This window comes from Anopheles cruzii, chromosome 3 (assembly GCF_943734635.1).
Source record: "Anopheles cruzii chromosome 3, idAnoCruzAS_RS32_06, whole genome shotgun sequence".
NCBI classification, from domain to species: Eukaryota; Metazoa; Arthropoda; class Insecta; order Diptera; family Culicidae; genus Anopheles; species Anopheles cruzii.
This window is the reverse complement of record NC_069145.1, coordinates 16,015,441-16,043,141: the sequence shown is the minus strand read 5'-3', so window position 1 is coordinate 16,043,141 and position 27,701 is coordinate 16,015,441. Positions and strand designations below refer to the sequence as shown.

Below are 27,701 nucleotides of genomic sequence, written 5' to 3'. Positions count from 1 at the left end.
TTTTGACAGTTCTTCGCTCTTGATGGTAAAAGTCACAAGGTTCTAACGAAGCACCAAGTACTTGATCAATTCCTTATGGCTGGCAAATGGAAGTTGGAAACGAGTGAAAAAGTGACGACCGATGCTGCAGCGATAAAGGAATGGTCAACTGTTTATTCTTCGTGTTTTCTTTAAAAAAAAGTATTTTATGTTGCATTTGAATAAGATATTCATGGTTTTGTTTCTTCTACGGGGTTTTTTCCCTACGGCTGAATCGCGAACAGCAATTGCCAGCAGGCTCTCAAGAGATTGACAAATTATGTGTCGATAGAATATTTCACCCAAACATTTCACCTTTCGCGCCCCACCTAATCCCCTGTAATGAACGAGTTCCGTGAATTGTGTGGAATTGTGTGTTTTTCTTCGCCTGTCGACTGAATCGGGCACCGTCCAGTGTTGCCATTGTCACAGACAGATTGTTCCGACCGAATCGTCGGATCCAGCACCGAACAGCAATTCGTGTTCACCGGCCAATCACACTTTCCGACGATGTCCTTTTTCAGCGTGGCTCATCGCATTCAATTTAGCCGCTGTCAGTTAGAGTGGGCTATTTATCATGTTATCAGCATTCTGGTGGAACCCTTACTGGGGCACTGGCCTTCGGGGAGATTTTCTTATCTTATACTTCGTCACCAATACTTTAATTTCGATGAAACTGTGTTGTGCAACAATTTATTCAAGAACAACTTTGTACTTGTTGGTTTTTCTTATGCTAACTGGCTGGCTAACGGAATGTACAAGGTGCAATTCAAAAATTCCAGGACTTTTATTAAAAAACGAAAACCATTGATTTTTTTTGAAAAATTTTATTGGTCGGCTTCAAAATAATCCCCTTCGGATTGAATACAGCGATTTGCACGTTCAAGAAGATTATCGAATGATTTTTTTAGGCCATCTTTTGGTACAGCGTTGAGAATGGTGGTCGCCGCCTTTTGAATGGCATCAACGTCAATATAGCGTTTTCCTTTCATGGCCAAATGAAGTTTTCCGAACAAATAAAAGTCGCACGGTGCCATGTCAGGCAAATAAGGTGAATGATTGATGCTTAAAATGCGATTTTTGGTCAAAAAATCTGTCGTGAGTGTCGAACGGTGAGCTGGTGCATTATCATGCAATAATCGCCAGCTTCCTTCTTCGCGATATTCTGGCCGAATTCGTCGAATGCGTGATACCAAACGCTTCAAAACACTTACATAAAACACAGCGTTAACTGTTTGGCCTGTTGGAACGAATTCTTTATGAATAATACCCTTGGAATCGTAAAAACAAATCAACATTGACTTGATTTTTGACTTTTCTTGGCGCGATTTTTTCGGATTTGGCTCGTCTGGATGCTTCCATTCGCTGCTTTGTCGCTTGGTTTCGGGATCATATTGAAAACACCATGTCTCATCACCAGTCACGATCGAATACAAAAAGTGTCGGTCCTTTTTGGCCTCTTTAATGATGTCTTTTGAATGTTGAATTCTGAGGTCTTTTTCGTGTTGTTTCAATGTGTGCGGAACAAATCGAGCACAAACCTTTCGGTAGCCCAAATTTTCTGTCAAAATACGAAAAATCGATACTGCAGATATTCCCAATTCTGATTCCATGTATTTAAGCGATGATTTCGGCTCTTTTTTGATGAATTCACGCACAATTTCCGTGTTTTCTTCGTTCACAATATCTCTTGGCCGCCCCGACCGTTCGTCGTCTTCCAAGTCCTCCCGTCCCTCTTGAAAACGTTTAAACCACTCGTGAATACGGCTACGAGATAGACAATCATCACCATAAACATGTTTCATCATTTGATGAGTTTCGGTAAAAGTTTTACCAAGTTTAACACAAAACTTAATATTGGCTCTTTGTTCAATGCTCATTTTTCGACCGACACAATAAATGTACTGTCACATTTGGCGCGATATCTCAGCTTGTATACATCCAAATGTCATAAAAATTTGACAGAACATTACTAATGGATAGACAAACAACCGATACAAATTTCAAAGAGATGGCGCTACTAGAAGATGGGAAATTATAAAAGTCCTGGAATTTTTGAATTGCACCTTGTATTATTTTAGCTGCACGTGCTCGTGTTTCTTCGAAAATTGGCACAACCTGACCGCGCCCGACTCTATCTCTATCACTGCAGGGCTTTCGTTTGGTCCGACGCCAGCACAGTTTCCGCCCGACTTTCTTCTCCGTATTTTGTAACGAAGGATCTTTCCGAGAATGGAAAAATTTTTCCCGGTGAAGGTTGCCGTTTAGCAGGGGCGTTCTTGCCGTTCTCGATGGAACTAATTGAATTTTTCGTTTGCATGCCACGCCTCGGATGAAACTTTGTTCGTTTGCCGTTTTATGGCAATGTTTTTGGGAGCCTACAAATGAACACAACATTGCGGAACCTAAACTATTCTTCCTATTTCTCCATTTTGATGAAACGATGTTTGACTGTTGAATGCAATGCAATGGGCCTTTGGCTATCACTGAGCGAAAAACATAATTTATTTTGCATTTTTTCTATAATCTTGGATTAAAGGCGTGTTTATTTAGCTAGTTCTTTTATAGTTTTATCTTCCTGCGGATTCCATAACACCTAGCCCCAGTTCCGTGTCGGCTGCATTCCGTGCTATTCATTATAATAACTTTATAATGCCTTGCAAATGATTTACCGATTCCGTTTAAAAAAGGATTTCCGTTTGTCTGTTGATTTGCAAAAGAGGTCCGATTTTACCGAGATCAACAACTGGCGCCATGGGGAAATTAGGCTTCCAAAATTGTTCTTCGACTTTCTCTCTTTGCAAGATGTTTGCTATTTTTGCATTTTTTTCTCTTACTGTTTTCCGTTCATTGTCTTACCTTCCGCCAAATACCTTTTTGTTGTTCGTTTTTCACGCATTTTTCGCATCATTTCATTCTTTCTCTCATAGACACACACAAACACAGAAACAGTGTATTTACTTTCACTCTTTCTCTCTCTCGTTCACGTCTTTCTGTTTTGTGGTGTTTTTTCTTCTCTTACAGCGCACGGAGTGTCTAACTCGATTTCAGGGCTCCGGATAGTTTCTGTACGTAATATTGCTGCGCATTGGGTCAGAGAAGGGTCTTCCTATCCTAGCGTCAGTGTGCGCGATGTATTGTGTCCCAGGTTTTCACCGTCGATCGGTTGATCGATCGATGTAGATTTTCTTCTGTAAAGTTTTTCTCTCCTTCTGTCCGTTGATTTTTCTTTACCTTTTGCTATCACTTTCTGTCAATCTCTTTCTCTCTCTTTCCCATTTTCTTTCATCGTTCTTTGTCTTCCTTCGCTTGTACTTGAGTTTTTCGTTTGTCTTTTCGTCTTTCTATCTTGAACCGTTTTTGCGAGATGTGCTTCCCTGTTTTTGTTTTCCATTGGTTTCACACTTCAAACGAGCCCTTCAACGTATTGCGGTGGTACAATTCGACCATTTGACTTCAATCTTTGCTGTTCGACCGGGGAGCTAAATGCAAAAAAACGCACAAAAATCTCGCAAAATCTCGTTTTGGTTGCTGTCGTCTGCCAAGTTGTTTTGCTTGCCGGCATCTCGAATGGCTGTACCTATCCTTCTCCGGAATGAACATGTGTGGTCTTATAAGCGTTCGCTAAGATGCTCATTTTATGTCTTTCTCTTTGATGAATGTTTCAATGATTCGTTTCGTCTATTACTTTTATACCAATACAACCATTTGGCGCGCACCTCATGCATTTACTCACGTTTGGTCCTGTAGATTTGTTTTTATAAGTTTTACGTTAACAATTTTTTAAACAATTCTTTTCATTTTCAAAATGGGGGGTTGGATGTAGGCTAGAGAGTCTTTCATGAAGTCATCCGTACTATTTATTTGCGATTCCCTCGACTCTACGATCACCCGTAGACAGTTGTTTGTTCGTTGAACTTTAATTTGTTTACTGAACAATTTAATACTGCGTTATTAGTAGAGTAAAACTTTTATGATTTTTGTAGTGTTCATTTGCTGCTGTTATAAAACAAACTTTGTGTGTAGGAAAGATGGAGTGTGTTTCTTTGTTGTCGTTACTTAAATGGTTGTGCGTGTTGTGTTTTGGAATGCATGTCTCGAGTGTGTTTGTTTCAATCATTGCTATTAAATACTACGTTCGATGTTTCGACACCACCACCAGTAAGCGTAAGTAAACCAGAAAGTGATCATTTTATTCATCTACCGTCTATATAATAAATCTTAAGGCTCAAAAACCAATCACCAAATACGTGAAAGAACAACTAAACCATGAGCATGACAGCCTTAAACAGTTAAATGCTGTCAATGTATTAAAGAAAACCAAAAAATCCGTCCGTATAGTTGACTCACGCAGGTTCTAATCGCGAAGAGCAAATTACATTACGCATTTTCTTCATGCTGTCGTACAATTGACCCTTCGAGTACGGTGGACGATGTGGTGGCTGAACTATTTTTAAACCCATTTAGCACGGGCAACAGTTGAACCCTCTTTTATCAGGTTGTGAAACGTCACACGGAACTGATATCAGTATTGACTTTTTCATACGGCCCGGCGCGTTCCGATAAATCGATGATACCATTTCGTCATATGGTGATGCACAGACTTGTTCGACAAATTCCGCGAAAAAAGAATCAGACCAAAACATCAATGCTAGTTCAAAAAGAGTGGAAAAACTCTAGCCCGCATGTCGTTGCAGCTAATCGCGACGGAACGAAATGTCAGCCACCTGTGTGCCGCGATAAAGTTCCAGCAGTTTCTAGCCACCATTTTATCCCACTGCATATGTTCTCATTTACCATTGGAACTGGTATTTTATCCACGTTCGTTACGTTCTTCCATGGGACAAAGGGCTCTATAACAGTTCAATACACACATCCCGAGCTCGATGGCGCACAGATACCCAATGCCCCATGCGTTCCCTCCTGTTGTCCTCCCGGACGATAAGGTACGGAATTAAATCGGTAGGAGATGTTTTCATTCCGGAACTATAGTGGATACTACCGCTCAAGGGCATATTGCTGGAGCGCTGGACAAAACTCCTCCCCACTTTGGATACTGGGGTTTCTATTGGTGCGTTCGATGGCCAGTCTCACCGCCTCTGTTCTGTCGGTCTTTTCATGTGTCTCTTTAGCATGCTCCACCATAATGAAGGGCAATGTTACCATTTTTTTTTACTATTAACAATTTTATTTAGGTCATCGGTTTTCTTGTCACCGGTGATGTGGCTCGCTCCGATGCGTCCGGTACCAGAATCATAGTTTTCTTCTTAGTCGGGTCCTTCTGCTGATGCCTGATGCCATAAAATGTCGTTAATTTACGTAAACCCGTTGGGTCGGTAATTTATCATATCGATCCAAAAATGGCTGGATAACCGATATTAATGGTTTCTAGTGACTCCAGTATTAGATTTATGATTTTTTTCCTCTCTATTCGATAAATCGTTTTTTTTATGCGTGGTCCCAATTGGAATCCGTTTTCGTCTACCACGGCATGGTTCTCGTCGGTTGCTTTAAGAAAATCTATTTCCTTTGGCTGTCGGCGTGTGATGGGTGGAAAACAAATTAACTGCTACATCACGTCACAACCCGGTGTGGGTCGTGAACGGCGCTGGTTTGGTTGTTGGCGTTCCGAAACACGTCCCGCAGCACAGGACGGAACACCTTGGACGTTCGATTTCGACCGATGAAGGCGTTGACGCGGGCTAGGGGCTCCGACGGAGAGCTGATTCGCTCATGCTGTCCCAAGTTATCTATTGGTGGTGCTGGAACTATGCTATGGGCACTCCCGTAACCCGGCCTCGGTTGTCGTTAGTGATGCACAGCGTAATTATAGCCCAGAAGTGCCGATCAGTGATAAGGAGGATTAATGAAAAGCTAAAACGGAAGGGCAGAAAGTTTCGTTCGCCACACCAGGCCGGCACGAAAGGAGTGTAGTCTTTGGTGACTAATTGGCCTGAGGGAAGTTCCTCTCGATGGTAAACATCAACCAGCCAAGATCAAACTGCCATCCGATATGAACGGGCCGTGTATAACGTTGATTTGTTTAGTAACTAAGTTGAATAAGGACCATTTCGGCAAACTCCTTATAGAGATTTCATTACATTAGAATTCATCATTACAACAGTTTAATTTTTAATCTACTTTACCAATCTACTGTAAACTTGAACTATTTTATACGTGCTATGTCTATCACCGAAGGAACTCTTTGTGAAGTCTTGTGAAGTAGTCTTTTACATAAAAAAAGAGAAGCTTACAAGATGGTGCTCTCCACCTAAGCCTCTGATCTTATTTACTGCGTTGCTAGACACCAGAGAGAGGATGCAACTTTTCCATTCTCGGCTTGCGAAGGCGTACCGATTCAAAGTCCCACAGCAAAGCCTAATAGGTCTGAAATTAGTTGAAATGCGCATCCGGCGGAAGCAGTTTTAATAACAGAATACTGCGAACTGCGAATCTCCGATCGCTGGCGAAGTTAATACAAAATCAATATCGCGCCCGCTATCGGCCGTGTGGTGGTCGGTTGGAGGAGGCAGCTGGAATTTCTATTCCGGAAGCTGCCTTCCGCCACCGAGATACTTGGTTGGCGCGTTGGCGGCCGCACCTTTTTTCACCGTGCCGCATTCGGCCTTGACAGCGGCCTGAAAAGTTGGCTTCAACTCAAGGGCGATGGCGTAATAAAATATGTATACCACCGACGTTCTGGGTAGGTGCAGCGAGCACGTTGCGATCAGTCGTAGGTTAATCTGCTAGATGGATTCCTAACAAGAGAGCCCAGAAGACAGCGGAGCCTTATCATCTATACCGCCTGCTGCTCGCCGTGCGCGGCACCGTGTACCCTGCTCCGTTGCTAGCACGAGCGCCTCCTGGGCTGTAATGTAATACTTTTCGCTATTTACATAAATGCTGCCGCTCTGATAGCAGATAGCAAATGAAAGCTGATTTAAGCCTCTACATTCACCCGGCTAGGAGCGAACGTTCGGCGACCGGTGGATGAAGCATCGCCCGAGCACTCGGGCACAATCATGACTCCCACGTGTATTACGTTGAGGCGCGGCGTCCAAACGAGAGACAGCCAACTGTTGCACCGGCGAAGGCAAGGATCCCCATTAGTGTACCATTGTTCTGGTGTTTGCGCACCTCTTACTTTGGGCTTCTGGCAAGATTTACTGTAGTTACTGTAGTGTTCCCGTGTTTATGCCCAAACAGATCATGCGCCGGGCGAATGGTGGCGTTCCCGGAAGGCAGATGAAAAGTATTTTGACCCTCTGTGGCGCTCAAGACGCTAAAGTGTTGCTCAAATACCTCGGTGCGGTGTTAATACTTTTAATTTCGGAGGGCTTTTGTGTGCTGAAACTTTATTCGAACCTAACGAACGTAGGTTAAATGATGTTCTTCTGACAGCGTAAGACGTTTGAATAAAATAAGAATTTTAACCGCCATTCCGCCGAGTGTCGAATGCATTTCTGGGGTGTGGCTCGACAATACGCCCAGGCACGCTGGTGATATTCACCAGTCAACGCGAATGGATCGGCGGAAACCGGTGATAGGGCCCTTCAGGACACTTCGAGGACGCTCACCAGTCGACGGGTCGTACCGAGCCCGTCTTCCGTTTTTCCGCAAGAGAACCGGTCGGTGGTAGGTGGAACAATTCCAATTTTGTCAAGGGTTTTATTGTTCACGCTCTCTGGCGTCTCATTACGCCAACGCCAACAGCTGGGTTGAAGAGCGAAGCGAAGAAATTATTTGAAAAGTTTTCAGCATGGGACAACACTGTCATGAAAAGGGGTGGCTCACGAAAGGATATTCTCGACATTCTTCTGTCCGTGATATGTCGCCCATTTCAGATATTATCCTATCAGCGTTTTGGATGCTCATTAGCCGCAGTTCGCTTGTTTTTAAACGCCAGCATTATTTGCACAACTTACAATCCTCAGCTGAGCTAAAATATTGTTTTCCGTCCCACGAATGGTATTCTTGTATTTCTTTAACAGACATGCCAAGCTTCCATCGTTTTTTTACCATTTACTTTACATTTCATTGCAAAGAAGAACAGACTCGTTTTTCCTTTGCTACGTTGCCGAACGAGGATTAACACATTTTTCTCGTGTTTCGAGTCTACCAATGCTGGCTGGCGGAGCCGTTCGTATTAAATATGCATTCTGTTGCGCGCTTTCTTTAGTTAACGACTGATTAATTGACTTCAAAGCCCCCCATTTTCTGACACGCCCGTCTTTTGATGTCTGGCGCTAGGCGTTTTTTTGATGTAGAATCGTCCCTTCATTCCAATAGCGAACCTTAATTTAAATGGATAACATAATTAAATTATAAGTCAAATATCGCTTTTTCCCATGTTCTGCTGGAAAGAAGCATTCAGTGTAACGGAAGCCGCAGTACAAAGGCAAATAAGGAACACGAAAAATGAATCTCAAAATCCGAACGGAACCGTGCTTTTCGAGAATTATGCGTCTTGTTTGGCTTCGACTCCGATGCTTCCAAACAAATAAACTTCAAAAATCATTCGCCATACGTTCTAAAGTGTGCTTTTGCTTGAGTAAAGATGGCCCCATTTTGATTCCGCCAAATACACCATTTGTTTGTCCCAATGCGGTAATGTTGCCTAGACATCCTGGTTGCTAGCCGGCTTGTCGTCGTTGGAATTCATTTTAAATTAATATCCGATACCGCAACAAGCGGCACGATAAAGATGATAAAATGCCGCAGAGGACACTAGCTTTACGAGATATGCCATTAAAAGAGACACAGAAAGGCCACGCGATAAAATCGTGTTCGATGATCGAAACGAATGCGACTCGGGGTTGAGATTGAAAGGGAAGTTAAACACATAAAACATAAAAATACCCCCGATAGCATTTATGATGATGATGTCGGATCCGTGCGCAGACAGAGGGGAGAGCGGATTGCTTGGTCTGGCTTCAACATTGCTCCACCGAGCTTCTTTTTCTAATCTCTTTCCCTTCATACACTTTCGCCATTTGGATGGCGTCAATATGGGGTTCAACTATCAAGAAATGATTTAAATGTCTATAAATCAAACTTTCTTCTTTAGTTCGGAAGAGCTGTCTGTGTCGGCTGCGATGAAATGGTCGCGATTGCGATCATTGATTTTTGCTCGCCTTCCAATATTTGGTCCATTGCCAACCAGATGCAACCTGGCCTGCTGGGACCACTTGACGAGCCACACTTGAGGAGGCGTATGTTTCAGTGGAGGGTGTGTGTTAGAATTCGACCAGAAACGGCCGTTACACACAAGAAGAGCCACCGAAGAGTCGTGTGTATCAAAGACCGCATCAATTCATCAATTCAGGGACATCTTATCAACCTTTTTTTTTTTCTTCTGCGAAGACGACCATCGTTACGCCCTTATGTCACGTAGGTAACACATAAATACCATCTTGGGGCTACGATCGACTCAGGTTTTCTCACAAAAAAGCTCTAATACTTCTTGGCTTTTCGGCCTCTCTCAGAAACGGAGCCGAAGGACTGAAAAGAGTGTGTACAGTGTGTGAATAAAAAATTAGAATATTGATGTAAAGATGTAGAAAGGGCAGCCTTCGAGCTTCGGGTGTTTTGACGTTACACGTTTTGGCAGATGATTTCGGCACTCCTCCAAAAATAAACCTCTTATAATCGGCTTTCGATGGAGATTCTATGTAAGTCTGGCGAGCCCACTGATGTATTTTCGGCTTCGTTCTTGATTTGGGCACTTTGTTAGCTTAAATTTCGAAAGTGTGAAATAAAGCAAAACTCTTTATGTGTTAATGTTCATCGTATTTTATTCAAAGTACAACAAGAATCCAATCGACTATCTCTCGCTATGTCTAATATGATGTGTAGTTTCTGCTAACAAAAGCCTGCTTAAATGAATGTATTCATATAGTTTACTGGCTGCCGCCGAAAGTTAAGACCGACTTTCTGGCCAACTTTCCCCTATATTGAGCAAATGGCTGAAAACGGCCGAATTTCTGGCTGAGTGATGGGTCTCTGGGTTTTTCCAGAACCACTCTCGTTAGGAGATTTTCGTCACCTGTCGTCGTCGTCGTCGTCGGAGTGTCAAGCTACAAAACTAGATCGGGAGGTGTCAAACTGCTACTTGCACATGTGGACGGTTGTGGCGTATATTGGTTACAGCTTCACACCCAGCTACAGTGTCCGCCTTGACGACATCGATAAGGATAAATAAGGATTTCTGCGAATCAGAACCGGGTAGCTTTGGAATGCTTTCAGCGAATTCCGGTAGACGGTATGTTGTTTAGGTATTGGGTTTTTGGGCAGCCCAAACGAGGTGGGTTTTGTGTCCGAGTTGAACCAACATCTAGGCTAGCGATTTGGATGGTTGCTTCGTTTTGATTAAAGAGAGACAAATGCTCAACGCGCTTTGGTTGCTTCTTCCAAATAAATAAACATAACATAATTAGCCACGTGCACTGGTTTGGGTCTGCAATCGCGCCGGGCCCTTCAACCTCACCCCTCAACCCGGGTAACTGGGTCATGCGGTCCTCCCACATACGCTTTCCTCCCACATTAATCACGGGGACCACGATCCAGTATTCGCTGGTCGCCCGCGAACGAAGTCTTCGCCCGGACACGGCCGGTGGAGACGCCTGGTGGCCCGTGACGGGCCGTCGCGTCGTGTGGTGTTGTGTGTGGGCAGAAGAAAGCAGTTGCCAACATGTTTCCGACCTGCGACGACGTACCACCACCATCGGCGTCATCACCATCATCATCATCATCACGCCGGAGGATGGGCAGATAAATAGCTGCACGAGGAATAACACATTTTTTTTCCACAAGAACGAGCATTCCCAAATTGAAAGAAAAAAACGGAATGGCGTGTTTGCGGACGCTCTCTCCTCGGCCGGCAGCAGCGACCACTGTACCTGCGCCTCTGGAGTGAATGTAAGGCATTCCCACGCGTTCGGTGTCGTGTCCGCGAAGGAATGACGGGGCACCGTGCTGCGCGCTGGGGCCACGTTGCATGATGTGTATTTAGTTACATTTTCTCCGGTTCGTGTTGCACGCGTGACACTAATCTCCTGCCACCACATAGGCACGGAGACGTTGTAATTAAGTTTTCGTTTTTTAATCCTTCCACCTTGAACCCACCGGGCCTGGGGCGGGCTCCTAAAGGGTGTGTCGTTGTGCTGTGTTAATGTGTTTTTGCACTGCTCCTTCCGTAGATGTCGTTTCCAGTGCTCCTTCTTGTACGTGAGTTTATGGCTCTTTCTCTCTGTCTATCTCTGTCTCCCTCTCTATTTTTCTGTCTGTCTCTATCACTCTCTTGCTCTCTGTATATCTCCTATCGTATGTCGCTGCCTACTGTCTCGTGGTCGCTTATCGACCGTTGCCATCACCACGCTCTGGGAGGGACGTGTTAAGAGACTGACACATCCGACCCACTGATCGAGTGTTTCTTTGTCTGCTCTCTTGACTCTGATCGCTTGCAGTCGGCCTCGCAGGATAATGTGGAGATGGTTGTTGACGAGGCGTATGATCCGCTGCAGACCCAGCACCATCAGCAGCAGCAACAACAGCCGCAGCAGACGGTTTTGGTGCAGCACCAGCAGCAGCAGCAGCTGCTACAACAGCAACAGTACCATCATCACCATCATCCGCACCTTCATCACCATCAGCCAGGGCATCAACACCGGCAACAGCAGCCACCGGGAGTAGTCGTCACCGGGGGCTATCATCCACCGCATGGCGTCTATCACCTGCCACAGGATTCGATGCTGGACGATAATGGCCTCTGTCACGAGCGCACGCTGGTTGCCGGCGGGGCGCTGGACGAGGACGCGATGGAGCTGGATTTGACCGGTGGCGCTTTCATTGGGTCCGACCCCGAGCTGTCACACCTGGCTCGGGACGACGTCACGTACGCCGGCCCGGGTGGCCCTGGGAACGGTGCCGACGAGCACGAGATTGACATCAAGGACATTATCCGCGAGGGCCACGAGAAGGCGGACCCGTCACAGTTCGAGCTGCTGAAGGTGCTGGGCGAGGGTTCGTTCGGGAAGGTGTTTCTGGTGAGAAAGATTGTCGGCATCGACGCTGGCACCCTGTACGCCATGAAGGTAAGGACGGAGACGCGCGGCGGTAAGCCATCACGATCTAATGCTCGTTTCGGTTTGCTGGACACAGGTGCTGAAGAAGGCGACCCTTAAGGTGAAAGATCGCGTGAGGAGCACGAACGAGCGGAACATTCTGGCGGACGTTGGTCACGCGTTTATCGTTAAGCTCCACTATGCCTTCCAGACGCCCGGCAAACTGTACCTCATACTGGACTTTTTGCGCGGCGGCGATCTCTTTACGCGGCTCAGCAAGGAGGTGATGTTCACCGAGGAGGACGTCAAGTTCTATCTGGCCGAGCTGGCTCTCGCCCTCAACCACCTGCACGGGCTGGGCATCATCTACCGGGACCTGAAGCCCGAGAACATTCTTCTGGACCAGGTAAGACCGCTCCGGAGTCTGCTGTCCCCCCAGCGCACTCTCATTCTGCTGTTGTTCCGCAGGACGGTCACATAGCTTTAACGGACTTTGGCCTATCGAAACAACCGCTGGATGGTTCGAAAACGTACAGTTTTTGTGGTACGGTCGAGTACATGGCGCCGGAGGTCGTCAATCGGAAGGGGCACACGCTTGCCGCGGACTGGTGGTCGTTCGGTGTGCTGATGGTAAGGACGGTGTGTTTGTTGTTCGGGTCATCCCACTAATCGCACTTCCCGATCGGTTCCCAGTTCGAAATGCTGACGGGCAATCTTCCATTCCACGGTAGCAACCGGAACGACACGATGAACCAGATCCTCAAGACGAAGCTGGGCATGCCGGAGAACCTGAGCCCGGAGGCGCAAAGTTTGCTGCGGGCCCTGTTCAAACGCAATCCCCAGAACCGGCTCGGTGCTGGCCCGAACGGTATCGATGACATCAAGCGGCACGAGTTCTTCGCCAACGTCGACTGGGTGGCGTTCGAGCGGAAGGAGGTGCGGCCACCGTTCATTCCGGCCGTGTCCCGGGACGATGCGTTCTACTTCGACTCCGAGTACACGAACAAATCGCCCAAGTATGTGTGTTCGAAAAAGACCAAACAAAACAAGAGAAAGAGCGGGAGAGAGAAAATATTTTCACAAACAATTTGCTAACTTTTGCCAACTCCTCCCCTCCGCCCTCCCGCAAACGTACAGGGACTCACCCGGCGGACCGGTCAGTGCCAGCGCGCACGAGATTTTCCGCGGTTTCAGCTTCATTGCGCCGGGTCTGCTGGACGAGCAGCCTAACTTTGCGAACGGCAGCAACATGATCATGCAGCAGCAACCCGCATCACGGTCACCGTTTTCGAACGAAATTCCGGGCGTCAAACCGGTCGCCTTCGGGGACGAGTACAGTCTGATGCAGGAGCTGGGCCGCGGGACCTTTTCTATCTGCCGTATGTGCGAGCATCGCACGACGAAGAAGCATTACGCGGTGAAGGTACGATTACAAATAGCTCTACAGGGTTCCGGACTGGAATGCGCAAATCGTTGTACGATTTAATAAGGCTTTTGAAGGCCTTAGAAAAGTCCTAACAAAAGTCCCTTTGGTTTTACCCTGATGCAGATCATCGACAAGTCGTACCACGATTGCCGCGAAGAGGTGGAAATTCTGCTCCGATACGGCAACCATCCAAACATTGTGACCCTGTACGGTGTGCACGAAGACGCGAGCTACGTATACCTGGTGATGGAGCTGCTGAAGGGAGGCGAACTGTTGGACCGCATCCTGGCCATACACTACATGTCCGAGCAGGAGGCCAGTGCCGTGTTGCGGACGGTTGTGTCGGCTGTCGCTTACCTGCACGAGCATGGCGTCGTCCATCGCGACCTGAAACCGTCAAACTTGCTTTACGCATCCGTCAACCACACGCCCGACTCGCTCAAACTTTGCGATCTGGGCTTCGCGAAGCAACTGCGTGCCGATAATGGGCTGCTGATGACACCCTGCTATACGGCGAACTTTGTGGCCCCGGAGGTGCTGAAGAAGCAGGGCTACGATCTGGCCTGCGACATCTGGTCGTTGGGTGTGCTGCTTTACATTATGCTCGAGGGTAAGACCCCGTTCGCCAGCACACCGAACGACTCGCCGGATATGATCCTCGCACGAATCGGCTCGGGAAAAGTGGACCTCGAAACAGGCGTAAGTAAATTGGAGGGGATTTGGGTACGATATCGCCGTAGAATCGTTTTATACCCTGTCCGTGTGTTTTTAGAAATGGCCAACGATATCGGAAGAAGTGAAAGACTTGCTCCGCCAGATGCTGCACATTGTGCCGCAGCGTCGTCCGACGGCGGCCCAGATCCTGCGGCATCCGTGGCTGTCGCGCTTGGGCACGCGGCCAACGTACCACACAATGGCCACCCAGTATGCCGCCAGTGATCGGCTAACGATTGTAGAGCAACCGCCTGTGGGCAAGACGAGCGAAAGCACCGCGGAAGCCATCAAGGGGGCCGTGCATGCGACCTTCCGAGCGATTTCCTCACCACAAGCGGCTAACCTGGGCCCGGTCGGAATGTCCGACCTGGCGCGAAGACGAATGGACAAGCTGAACCACTCGTAATGGGGTGTCTTCTGAAGAGGAGAGTTAGAAGATTGGTTCCGCACCATCTCTATTGCAGTCCATCTGATACAACATCTAAGAGTTTTTTTGTTTTAAATTTAGACAACATTGTGCCAGAATCGTGTTTACTGTCAAGTGGGCAGAGTGTTTGCATTAAACGGATGAAACGTAGAATGATCAACAATCCGCATTGGTATAGTAAGCATAACAAGCAGTGACACTTTCGCAAAGTGCAGTTTCAAACTCATCGTTAAAAACCGTAACTGGAAGGTGGCAGCTGGCGTATAACTGGAATGCCTACCCCGCCATGATCGCCATTATATTGTAGATTTTGTTTTCGTTGCGTTTTGTTGTCCGTCGATAGGAATAATTTGTTTTTCTTATTTAAGTTGTTTTATAAACTGATTGTTTGCCCCATTACAAATCCTTTCCAGTGTACATTTTGCGCCCAACTAGAACAATGCATAGATTGAATCCAATAGTATTATGGAACCAGAGTTCGTCTGTAAGGCAAAAACCGGAAACTCAAACCAGCAAACAAACGAAACCGTGCACTCTATGTTTCACTGTAATCATTTGCAAAATCAAGATCATGTTTTATTTGTTAAACACAAACCGAAATCATCCGTAACGAGAAAAGAAAGAAAATGTTAACGGAGTAAGAGTAACAAAACAGCCACCTGACACTTTTTGTAGAGAGAACTGTGTTCCGATCGGAACCGTTGCACGGGATGATTTGAAAAGGGAAACGCTCGCCAAAACGTGTGCGTGGAGTAAATAGCAAGCAGCAAAGTCTATCGATACCTTCCCCCCTGGACCGGGATTGTGTGCCATATTGGAAGCGCAAAAGTGCGAATCAAGAAAACAACGGACGAATAGTTCAATTAGCCGAAGAAGAAGAAGAGGACCGGAACTGTACAGACCCCCCACACACAGCACCGGGTGGGTAAGTTTATCGCACTGGGCAGGGTTTAAATTACTAACAATAATTTAATGATCGTTAGCAAACTAATAGTATCGTACTAATATACATTTATGGATATGCATATACATATATATAGTCTACATTAAAATATACAATCATATACATACGACCGGGGAATAGGAAGATTGGTGGCCGAAACTAGGACGGCCGCATCTTCTTGTGAGCCGATAAATCAGAATAAAACAAAAACAAAATACAAAACATATTTACAGTGTATCGTGCCATGTGGTGTCGCCGGAACGACGGTTTTGTGGAACGAAGTTTAAGGAATTCTGTCTGTGGACGCCTGAACTGTGGGCGTAGAGTAATCATTGTGATAACTTATGAAAACAAAAATAGAGAAAAACAACCGGACGAAAACTCAGTGAAGGGCAGCGAAACGGTGCCGGGGCTTGAAACCGGTACAGCCGGACCATTTCACACGATACAGTTTGTCCCACTTTCGCTACGGCGTACGGCTAGGATTCTCGTGATCGGACAGTGCTTTGTGTGCGGTGTACTGTTGCTACCTGATGTGGTGTTTCGATGTACGTTGTGCTGAACTGTTGCTTCCAGTGTTTCTTTCAAGTTTATTCAATGTAAAGCGAACGGATCGAACGGGAATGAAAGTACTGGGACAGATCGTTGGAGTAGTATGTAGACCGGAGACGATGGCGATGAGTTCCTATAACTCAGAAAGTGAGCACTTTGAAAATGAATGTTTGATTTGAATTGCATTTGACTTGTGGTCTAAGTGGTTGTGAGGCCCTGGGAATGAAGGGATTGAGGTTCCGTCTGAGGTTGGATTCGCGCGAACGAACCTTTGGATAACGTTTCGTGGTTTCAAAGCAGCGATGAGCAAAGTGAAATGCTTTGCGCAAAGCGCAAAGTTCATTGCGCATATAATTGTAACCAAACCACAATCAACTCGAAGTTGCGGTACTGCTATAAACTCATTTTTCTAGGCCGGTCAAACAGGACACATTTCTATTAGACGATCAGTACAAGAATACGTCCTACTGCTGCCGGTGCTGCGGAAAAGCTAATAAACGGGAAAGCAGAGTGCAAACCAGACAAATAGAGAGCGACATTAAAAAAGTTCCAACTAAAATGAAAAAGCAAAAACTAAAAAAACTTCTACTCCTTCAATTTGAAACAAACACAAAAAGGTAAATAAACAACTACTATTGTTCAACTAAACTAGCATCGTTTAGTTCACTTATTGAGGTTTTGAGAGGTAACACACGCAGATGACAACAACAGATACTAGTATTTATTGTTTTCCTATATTTTATAGATTTCCGCCGTGAGTAAATGAGCCGAAACTTCATCCGCCTATGACTGGCTCGGTGGCAACTGGAATGCTGCTTTTTGCTGCGGCTGATTTAGCGAATGAGACGACAATCATCAAGCCACATCCCACATACAATTATGCTCCCATTGCTGCTGGTCTGAAGATGAGTCGTCGTGGACCCGCAAAGGGGCGCACACGAGGCGGTCGCTGCCAAGTGATAGATATGAGGTCATAGTTGGAGGTTAAAAAAGTTCGTTGCCGCACGCACAACGAACTTAATCCCGAATGGTGGGCGTGCTCTGGCGGTGGGTCCGAAATTTTGTGAGAAGATCTAATTGAATTACGCGGTACGCCGAGGTCCGTCTAACCTTGAACCGTGGTCGCTGGTTCTGGGTTTCGCTGTCTACCGAAGGCCCCTGTTGGATGATAACCATCGCCGGGGAGGGATCATCTCCTTGTGGCGTACCGCGCCTACTTGGTGGACATGCTTCTTGCCATTGTCTTGAACGCGAGGGCCTTTGGTTGCCGCGGCCTTTTAAGCCATAAACAGCCCAATTGCCAAATGTATGCGTTATCAGCGGTAATGCTGAATTTTTGGCCTCGCTCCGGGGAAGCTAAAGGCGGATAACGAATGCAAATTATGGTTGCGATTGAGGGACAATGAAGGACCCGCTCGTTCGTTGCGGTTTGCGGCTTAATTCGGAACATTTTCGGTAGCAACAGCAGACGATACCGGTACCGGGTTTAAAATAGTATTCAGCCCCTTCACCATGGGTTGGAAGACGTGTGCCTGGCAGTTGGTTGTCTGGGCCAGGCTTGTGTTGTCACTGACCTTTATAATTGGGTCTCCAAAAGTTTGCACTGTGGAGGACGCTAATGCCAAGGGCGTGAACTACTTCCTTCTAGGAGATAACAGACCTGTTAAAGGTAGTTTTGCGGTCCAGAAATGGGGGTTAGATTAACCTACTAGCACCAGCCACGAACTAGGGCGTTCCCGATCGATTGTTTATGGTTTCACTTATTGGATGGGAATATGCAAATGCAGCCAACGAGTCGCCTTGCAGTTCGGCCTGAGACCGACGAGCGCCACACCAGAATAGCGGAGGCACATCCCTGCAAGAACGTTGCCCAAAGGCGGGGTAGCTTTCTTGTCAGAATTGCACCGTCGTAGATTGATCGCCGCGATATACGGTCAGCGGTACCGGCGGATCTGGACGCGTCAAGTGATGCTTGTTAAACTCATCATCGCCAGCAGAGCGTCCGTGTCATGTTTCCACACACGCCAACGTTGCCGATGCGGACCGAGCCGGTTACCGATGGCTTGAGGGCCACCGGTATCATCATTTGTTCGCGAACCGCGGTCACTGCCGGATCGTGCGGCTGTTGCTTCTGAGCCTAAAGGGGCGCTAGTGGCGTTAGCGGTGCTCGTGATGTTACCAGTTCGTGTTAAATGAGCGTTTAGTTCGACAACAACGTTTATCGCGTTTGTTCTGAAGAGAGCACTATAATCAAACTATCAACAACCTAAACCGTTGTGATAAGGGGTTTGTTGGGCAGCAGTGTAAACATTGATACGCCACCGGTTGCCGCGGGCTACCAGATTTCGTCGCTACTGCACTTCGACAATCCATCTCGGGAGCAGCAGTGTTGTCGGTTTCGAAACACGTGCATAAGCGTAGTAAGCCGTGACGATGGCTACGTCGGACGCACCGAATCGCGAAATTGAGCTCCAGGATCAGAACCGTGCCGCGCAGCCAGGTAAGGAAGGTAACACTAGTCAACCGGAATAGTCAACTGCCGCGCTTCGAAAGGGCCAGTGAAGCGTATCTAAGAAGGCTTTCGGTGCACCGTCATACGTTAAGGTATTCGGCTCACTCATAACCCCGAAAACACAGAGCAAACAAAAGTGTGTGCCTGCAAAAGAGTGGCCAAAAATCGGCAAATTAAAGCGGTGACCACGTGGCAACGCACTCCTCGCCATAGTGATGGTAATGGAAGTGCGCAATCGCCATGCCTTCGTCGGTCGGGTTGTTTGTTTTTGGGCTCTATAGTATTTTCATGCGACACACTCGGCGTGAACTTCGACCACGGATGCTTCGAAAAGTTTGACTAAAAACCAGAATACTAAGCAGTAAACAATGTTGGCAACGATGTCCAAGTTGCTCCCTATCAGCGTGTTCGATTACGATTTTAATGGCGAATCAGTTGAGCTCCGGTCAGGGGTCACCGCGAGGAGCATTATTTTTGGAGCTCACGTAGGACTTCCTAGACGCCGTCGAGTTTATGTTAGGTTTCAAAGTGCGGCAAATGGGTGGCTATGCTATGTGTCATTGTAAGGTTATCAGCGTAAACGCACTGCGCCGCGGGATTGCGCCTACGTTACATCTCTAAACACAGCAAACAATGTCCAGCTGTTGTAAACAATGTATTTCACTCGCTCCCATTAAATAATGTCACTAGGCGTTGGTGATCCAAGCTGGCATGCTTAGTATTTTATAGTAAATATGCAAAACGATGAAGCGTTTAATAGGGTAATCTCTCAAGGAATTGAAGCAATCCACCGTAAACTACCAGAAATGCCCAGCCAACTACAGCAAGACCAGAAATTCCAGCTCTCAACGAGTTTTTACTGAAAAATCCCTCCATCTAAAAATCACTGTCACGTTGATGTAGGATTCCAGTGCAAATTTTCATCAGAGCGGCTAGTCGTAGATCCGTACCTCTCCCATCGTGTGCGATCGACGCCAGCTTTCGAAGGACGTTGACGTGACGTCAAGCCGATAGAACAAATTTGGAAACATTTTCCTCACACGTTCGCGTAACGTTAACTTACCTGCAGCCCCGTCTCGAGGTTTGTTTTGTGTTATGCTAATTGCACGGTCAGCCATTAAACACGTTCCGCTCGCGTGCTGTCGCGGTGGTAAGTTATTAAATGGTTTAACACAAACACACGGTATGGTAATTGTCGATCGAATGGCACCGATGGGTTGGGTCCTCTTGACTCATCAATTAAAAGCATGTTAACGATGGACGTAAATTGCGAGGATGTAATTCGATTCGAACCCCGGCGCAGCCGCAGAAGGTGCGAAATTCCTACCGAAAAGATCCGCGATAATGGGTGGGCTGATGGGAGGTAGTTCGCGAGGCCCGCATCGATGGCAACGTTTTTTTGTGTTTGCGATCATGCGGAAGTAGCATAAGGAATTGGTCGGGCGGTTAGAACGCGCTGTGCTCCGGCGACTCATCGTCTGTTGATCGTTCGCTTTGGCGGGCGAGTGCGAAGTGATAGTGCCACGCTCGGTGCGCACGGTTACCCCAAAAACCAGCAGAACCTGCAGTTCAGGCCGGTTCTGCGTGGCCGGCCTTGGCGGGGCCGGCGGGTTATTCCCTGGTGGGCTCGTTCTCGCGTCGCGACGCCTTTCATTTAGCATTACTTCTACCTGTGCCAATCACCTTCACGAATGATTCATTTTTGGGTCAGTACGCCTAGAATTTAATGCTTAATGCACTGCCCGGGCAATGAGAGAGCCCTGTAACCGGCTAGAACTGGTATGGGAGATCATCTGCTACGGCTTGAGGGGCTTTTTAATGGCATGATGACGGTTTTATGGCGGTGCATCGATGGACCAGTTTTACGACTTCGGCGGGAGGAGGGATACAAAATTGAAATGATGCACGTGAGGGCTATCGAACTCGCAAAAGCTAGAGATCATTAGGTTATTTAGTGCCTGATTATTGCACAAGGTTGATTACCGAGCTAATAGTTGGCGTCAGCGATTGCAGTACCACTTTCGCAAAGGTTATCGATCTCTTCTGTATGCCTCTCTTCGCGATCTTCCAAGGTTCCGGCACTGTAAACTCTTCCGATTCCACTATTTATCTGCATCCATCCACCAATCGCAATGCATTCAACCTTCACAGCTGGACATTCTGCGTGGTGCTAAACTGAATGCAAGCTGTTTGTGCTTGTTAAACCCCCGGGGGAGTAGAGTTCCAGACACTCCACGGCCACCAGAGTGGAACTTTGTTGTTGGGCTTCGTTTTGCGTGCAATGCGGCAATGTGACCAGGGAATGCGATGGATAGCGTCGGGTTACCCTGATGGTGACTGATGACCTGCAACGATCCCGCGGCCATTAGGCGTAATGAAATGGAGCGCCAACAGATGCTTCAAACTGATAAGATGCAGTTCCTGTCGTGCATCGCACAGTAATGCCCCATTAGAACAATTGTAGTAACTCATTTACTGATCTCAATCACTTAGCTCGCCTGTAGCGCACTCGATAATTGAACTAAATTATTGTGGAAAAGGTGCTAAACAGAAGGTTGTTAAAGTTAAACAACGCCCGGTTTCTTTCTCTCGCTTACTTTACGGTAAAGTTCATACATTCTCCACCGAGGCCCCACCTCGGCTCACGGCACGTGCTCCCATCCCGTTCGTGACAGGCAGCCAAGCGGTACCACACGCGTGACCGTCGGTAATTTGGAAATTTGGATAAACCACCCGACAATTGCGACAGCTGATTGCGCGGTGCCGAGCGGCGACACGCGGCTACTACTTACCGATTCATGCTGGCATGCTGGCTGGCTGGCTCAGGAAAACCCAACCAGGTCCCCCCATTTTCCCACTCCTCAGCGTTTGGCCTTTTGGCCAATGATCGCTTCTCCCGCTGGCCTATGCCGCCTTCGCCGGGTACTAAACCGATGGACTGGTTACCGAAACCGGTTTACCGGCCACCGGGTGCTCCCACCTAAACCGCTCGGCTCGATCAGATTACGAGAATTTCCCGATCTGGTTCTCTCTCTCTCTCTCTCTCTGCTCGATCGACTCATTCTTTTTTTTTTGCTTGGTTAGTACCGATCGATTGGTGCTCCGTCTACGGCTCTCCCATTTTCACCCCAAACGTGCTTACGCAGTGCTACCATTATGTTGTCCGCCCTAGGCCAGCAGCCCTGCAGAGACAGCAGCTTCCTCTGTGACGGGGAAATCCCGCCACGCTCTCTTGGGGTCGCTCTCTCTCTCTCTCTCCCTGCCCATGGGGGAACATAAGCCCGTGGGTATAAAGCGGATCGTAAACAAACCGTTCGCGGATAGTGCGGCACACGATTCGGTTTCGGTTGGGCCTCAGACTTTTCGCCGTTCCGCCAGAGAGCCGCACAGTGTACCAGCGTGCGTAGCGCGGGTCTTACTTCATCATATATCAGTCTGTGATCTTAAAGTGTGTCTAGGTCGGGTGTTGTGCCGTCCGGGTGAAGGTTACCAAGGTTTTCGAGCGCATCCATGAAGTGATCTTAAGTGCTACGGATTGCGCGAAGACGGTGAAGCAACGTAACTGAACGGGATTTCCACGCTGCTCCAGAGGGGCTAAATTTTGTGCTAGTTCCAATTGCTTCAGCTCAACCCAGAAGAAGCACCATTCGTGCGGTCGGCTACCACTATCAGGCCTACTTGACTGTGATATTTAGCAAAATCGTAAAAAGTGAGTCTAAAATCTTCACGTTCGTGGCGAAAGGACCCATTCCCATTAATTTCCGTTCCGTTCGACAGTGTGTAAGAAAAAATCATAGATTATTCCGAACGACTCATTACCACACGCCGACATTGTGACACAATGTCTTCTTGACTCTGTCGGTAATCTTGACCCGAATTCGGGAATTCGACATACTTCGCAGTAGCCACCGGCGCAAAGGCAAATCCGTGTGGTCCGTCTCGCTGCCGACTGAACCGCGTCAAATGGTTTCTTTCAAGACTTCCAGCCCAGCTGTGGTCGTGTGATTCGTCATTCGCGCTCGTGCCAGGTTCCAAAAGTAGGTTGCCGATTCGCGCAGGCTCCACGGGGCTCTAATCATTGCGCCACACGGCGTAGGCCCAACGGTCCGGCCTGTTTGCCGGTCGGTGTCGAAGGTCTTGGCGACTCTTTCCCCCGTGCCGTGACCCAGCCAAGTGTCAATTGACCAAGGCAATGCTTAAATGATGATTTCCAATGTCAAGGTACCCAGGTGGAGACGCCATATTCGGGGTGTTGGATCGGCACTTCCTGTGCCGATCCGGACCGTGCGGGGGGCCGGTCCGTGCGATCTATAAATAAGTGAAGTTCATGTAAACGTGCTTCGCGATTTGCGTAGGTCGTCTGACGTCCGTCCGTCCGGTGGTGGTGGGTGGCAGAGCGACTTAGGCAGGGCGACCGTGGCCGGAAAAATTCTCACCAAACTCAAAAGCAAACATACGCGACCGTGCGAGCTCACCGACGTGCTAACTCCGGCGCGGCTCGCACTCGGTTCGGACAGACAAACGGTCTTCGCGAGGTCCATCTATCACCGGCGGTGACATTGAGGGGGGATGTCGGCCCCGCACCGAGCGCTGGCCGTGCCGGCAACAATTATTTCACTCGTTAGCACTCGCGGAACACATGCGGGTGAAAATGTTTTCCAATCCAATCGGTTTCGAGTCCGGATTGGCGCCCTACACACCAACGATCGACCGCTCGTCACCGCGACTCAAACCGCTGTCTTTAAAGTCGAGTGGCTTTTCATCAATCATTTAATGTGTGTTCGTAAAAGGCTGTGACGGGAGAGTTACTTTCGCTAGCGACATGTGTCGTTGTCCATTTGTCCCCTGCCGATTTGCCACTTGATCGACGATTATTGACGACCGACGACTTCCATTTGCTACCCACAGGGCCTGGGCCCGGACGTCGGAGCGTGAAGGTAAACGATTTAGGAACGGTGCCGTTGCCAATTTTTCCCCCCCTTCCTTCGTTAACCCTTCGCGTGGCGTCGGTGCTTCGGTGCAACCACCTGTTGACTCAATTAAACGGCGTTTGAAAGATTTTGAAGGAGAATTACTGTTGACCCACAACATTCCAAAGGGTCTTAATTTGCCAATGTTTAATGTTGTGCAAACAAATGAATGAGCGGCGCACTCATTAATTCCTGGCGTTCGCAGTGACGGAAAGTGTCGGAGAAACGATAATTTCTGTGCCGCGACACCCTATACTTTAAGGGTGGCCAATAGTCGATGAAACCAGGCTACGGGCCGCCGCTAACGATGTTCCGATCTGAATAGCGCTGGAAGCGAAAGCTTCTGCGCCTTTAGCGCCAGCGAAAGCGCAGCTTGCAAAATGAAGGGCTCTCGGCCGATGGTAATCAAACGCCTCGCGAGTCCAACCGTTTCTCCTGAACGGTCGATCAATCTTGAACTGCATTCGAATCAGAAGGCATTACGATACCTGATTTTGTGACCTCATATGAACCCTGGCTGCGATCTTAAATACGATTTAACTCCAATCCGGTCCAAAGTGAGAAGAAAACGACCCTGAACGACTGGTTCACCCTGCGTACGACACTCGCCCCACCGACGGACCGACTTGTAAGGTAAAAGCAAAGAAGTGCAGTCACGGAAATGCCGTGTAGACAGATGAAAATACCATCTGCCAAGAAGTGGGCAGTTAAATTAAAAATATAATCGATTTACGGCCGGGCCGACCGAAGCCCTACCGAGGTCGATTTCTCCCTTCAGTGTGCCGGCCGGCGAACTCAGATTCGGATTACGCATTCGCTGCATTCGATGGTATAACGGCACACAGGGGGAGCCGGTGCAAGGCAATTGACCATTGCTTCCTCTTTTGGCAATTTTCGTTTTCGATTTCCCGCTGATTTATTGGCAGACAGGGCCGGTCGGTGCTCGGGTTGCGTAAAAATCGGGTTGTCGGGATTTTGGACAACATTTCGGTGAGCTTATCCTACGTTGAACAGTTTAACAGAGTTGGGTTTGGCAAATGAATCGTTTGATTTCCAGAAAAAATTAACCATTCGGACCAATATTTGAAGAGTTAAGTACGCGGAGCTAAAAAAACATTGTGTAAAAAAGAGAAAAGTGACCACCGGCCAGCCAGACACACCCGAGTGTCCCATTTCGGTCGGCCAACTCCGAACGATGGATCCCAAAATTACACAGTTTTTTTTCTCATTCTCGCACGTCCGTAATTCCGGATTAATGTTGGCACATCCCGTCGGGCCGGTGAAAGCCGAATAGGCCGCTCATGTTTGATCACGTAATTCACTGTTCGAAAATTGGTCGATTGTCCGTGCGCGTTGGTATCGGATTCGTTGGACCTCCCGGACCGTTTCGGTAGCCTGTTGACTCAAGGGCACCATCTGCTGCCCATTTGCCTGGTCCATCGTGGCGACCGGTCACACCCCGGGGGGCTACTTACGAGTAGGTGTTAATTGAGGTACGATAATGGTACTCCTGGGCACCCGGTTGGCCAGCAATGGAAGATTGATTACTGCACCAGGATTCGATCGGGCCGTCCAGGTCCGTGACACAAACAGTCACGACTAGTGTGATTCGCTCGAGGTGAAAGGATTGGGCTAATGGGTTCGAGTCACTAAAGTCGCATTAGACAGGTTGCAAGCCTCAAGCAGAAGATGATTGATCGACAAAGGATCATCTGCCCGATCCTTTCACCCGGAACCGTTACAATCGACCGCAAAGAATGAGTCAATCAGGAATGCTAAACTTGTAAAGTCATTCACCCGTAACGGCCACGTTACGAATTTTAAGTCGTGACTCCCAGCAACCGTGTCGGCAGAAGAACGGCAACAACTGACCTTCTGAGGTTTTTGAACCGGTTTTTGAGACCACAATCGTAGAACATTCTGACCCCGCTGTCGACATGGTAGTGCCAATAGAGCTGGCAATAAAACTGCCGAGGTATATTTTACGCGAACGCCAATTAATTGGTCCGCATCCGACGTTGACGCTGTTAACTTGCGTGCATTTCTATGTCCACGAAGATCTGGTTACAGTTGAGCACGTGGATTCACTTAACAACTGGAGTTCATTCAACGGTGGCAAGATGTCTGGCTTCTACAATCAAACTGACGTACCTTTGCTTTCGCTCCCTCCTCCGAAGTGGCCAAACAGGACAGCGAGACGAAATGGAACCTCGATCCGATCCAGCGAGCGATGGGCCAGCTCGGCTGGTGGCACATCCTGGTCTGTGCGGTCGTGTTCCCGCTCAAGTTCCCGGTGGCGTGGCACCAGATGAGCATCATCTTCCTTGGACCGTCGGTGAACTACACCTGCGCCTCGGACGCGGCCCTGGAGGCCTGCGATGCGGCGTGCACCGACTGGACCTATGACAACAGCACCTTCAGCACGACGATCGTCGGCGAGTGGGATTTGGTGTGTGCCAACGGTAATCTGGTGAAGCTGTCTCAGACAATCTTCATGTTCGGCATCCTGGTGGGCGGCGTGCTGTTCGGTTCGTTGGCTGACAAGTAAGTATCGGGAGTCCTCAAACCATGGCCGCAACCACTGACCACGCTACTCATTCTGCAGATATGGCCGCAGACCTCCGTTGGTCATCGCCGTGCTCATTCAGCTGGTGGCGGGAGTTGGCGCTGCGCTGGTTGGCTCGTTCTGGGTGTTTGTGGTGCTCCGCTTCTTGACCGCCGTAGCCACGGGCGGTACGATGGTAACCAGGTAGGTTCAGACCCCGCGTGTATGGATGAAACACACTCACCTAACCGCCCTTGTCTTACGCAGCTTTGTTCTGGTGATGGAAATCATCGGCCCCAAGTGGCGCGAGTTGTTTTCCGTGCTGTACCAGATCCCGTTCAACCTGGGCCACCTGACGCTGGCCGGTTTCGCGTACTACCTGCGCGAGTGGCGCGAGCTCCAGTTTGCGCTGTCGATCTTCTCGGTGCTGATGGTGTCCTACTACTGGCTGGTGCCCGAGTCGCCCCGCTACCTCTTCACGTCCGGTAACGTCGATGGCGCCGTGACGGTACTGGAGTCGGCGGCCAAGCGCAACAACCTGCCGACCGACACGATCCGCACCAGCTTGGAGCAGTACGCAAAGGAGAAGTCGTGCAGTGGGTCGACCTCGGATTCGAAGGGCAACGTGCTCGACCTGTTCCGGACGCCCAACATGCGCTCCAAGACGCTTTACATGTGCTTCAATTGGTTCGTCTGTGGGTTGGCGTTCTTCGGCGTGGCCCAGTACATCGGACACGCCGGCGGTGACATCTACACGAACGTGGCCATCAGTGCGGCCCTCGAGCTGCCCGGCACGCTGATCTGCATCTACATGATGAAGGCGTACGGGCGCAAGAAGACGCTGATATTTTCCAACACACTGACCGGAATCTCGATGTTGGCCATCGCGTTCGTGCCACCGTCGGCCAGCACCCTCAACGTGGGCCTCGCCTCGATCGGCCTGGTGGGCATGAGCATCAGCTTCCCGACCGTGTACCTGTACGCCGGCGAGCTTTTCCCGACGGTTGTGCGTAACGTCGGAATCGGAACCGCTTCCATGATCGCCCGGTTCGGCTCCATGATCGCACCGTTCGTGGCCGGCATGGGCGGGATCGCGTATTGGCTTCCGCCGTGCATCTTCGGCCTGACGCCGCTCGTCGGGGCATTCTTCGTGTTCTTCCTGCCGGAAACGCAAGGTCACCCCCTGCCGGAGACGCTCGAGGATGGGGAAAACTTTGGCAAACGGCAACGGGTGACGAGCGAGGGCATCGACGGACCGGCGAGCGTCGAGAATGGCAAACACTAGTTTGGCTGTTGGCACCACATGCTTTGTAGAAAAACTCCTTCTTTTACTCAAACCGTTCCCTTTCCACGGGAATCTTACGGCCTTTTGTGTGCCTGTGTCTGTGTGTGTGCGATAATATGAAAGGTGACTGGCACAGGCTCTCCCAGGACGTTCTGAAAATGGAAGTAACCGTCTTGTCTCATACCGATCGTGCGTGTCTCCGCTTTAGGAGGTTACGCAGGGTCACCGAAATATGTACCTCCCTGCA

General features: G+C 48.5%; 2 protein-coding genes across 3 annotated transcripts in view; both read left to right on the top strand.

Annotated features, from left to right (window-relative positions):
- The window catches only part of LOC128274344 (ribosomal protein S6 kinase 2 beta-like), a 19,578-nt gene extending 2,812 nt beyond the window's left edge, over positions 1-16,766 (top strand). Inside the window, exons 2-8 of the mRNA XM_053012507.1 lie at positions 11,484-12,110; positions 12,178-12,486; positions 12,549-12,710; positions 12,774-13,096; positions 13,218-13,503; positions 13,630-14,205; positions 14,279-16,766. Of these exons, the coding sequence (XP_052868467.1) occupies positions 11,484-12,110; positions 12,178-12,486; positions 12,549-12,710; positions 12,774-13,096; positions 13,218-13,503; positions 13,630-14,205; positions 14,279-14,626 (2,631 nt within the window). The 3' untranslated portion in view covers positions 14,627-16,766. The remainder of the gene's footprint in view (positions 1-11,483; positions 12,111-12,177; positions 12,487-12,548; positions 12,711-12,773; positions 13,097-13,217; positions 13,504-13,629; positions 14,206-14,278) is intronic.
- A 1,592-nt stretch (positions 16,767-18,358) lies between these two features.
- Positions 18,359-27,701, top strand: LOC128275019 (organic cation transporter protein). 2 transcript variants are annotated; one of them, XM_053013392.1, is made up of 4 exons: positions 18,359-18,642; positions 25,813-26,168; positions 26,230-26,373; positions 26,437-27,701. In XM_053013392.1, the coding sequence occupies exons 2-4, from the start codon at positions 25,855-25,857 to the stop codon at positions 27,452-27,454; spliced, it is 1,476 nt and encodes a 491-aa protein (XP_052869352.1). In that variant the 5' UTR covers positions 18,359-18,642; positions 25,813-25,854; the 3' UTR covers positions 27,455-27,701. The 2 variants fall into 2 exon arrangements, with proteins under 2 accessions (XP_052869352.1, XP_052869351.1); XM_053013391.1 differs by having other exon boundaries at positions 25,802-26,168.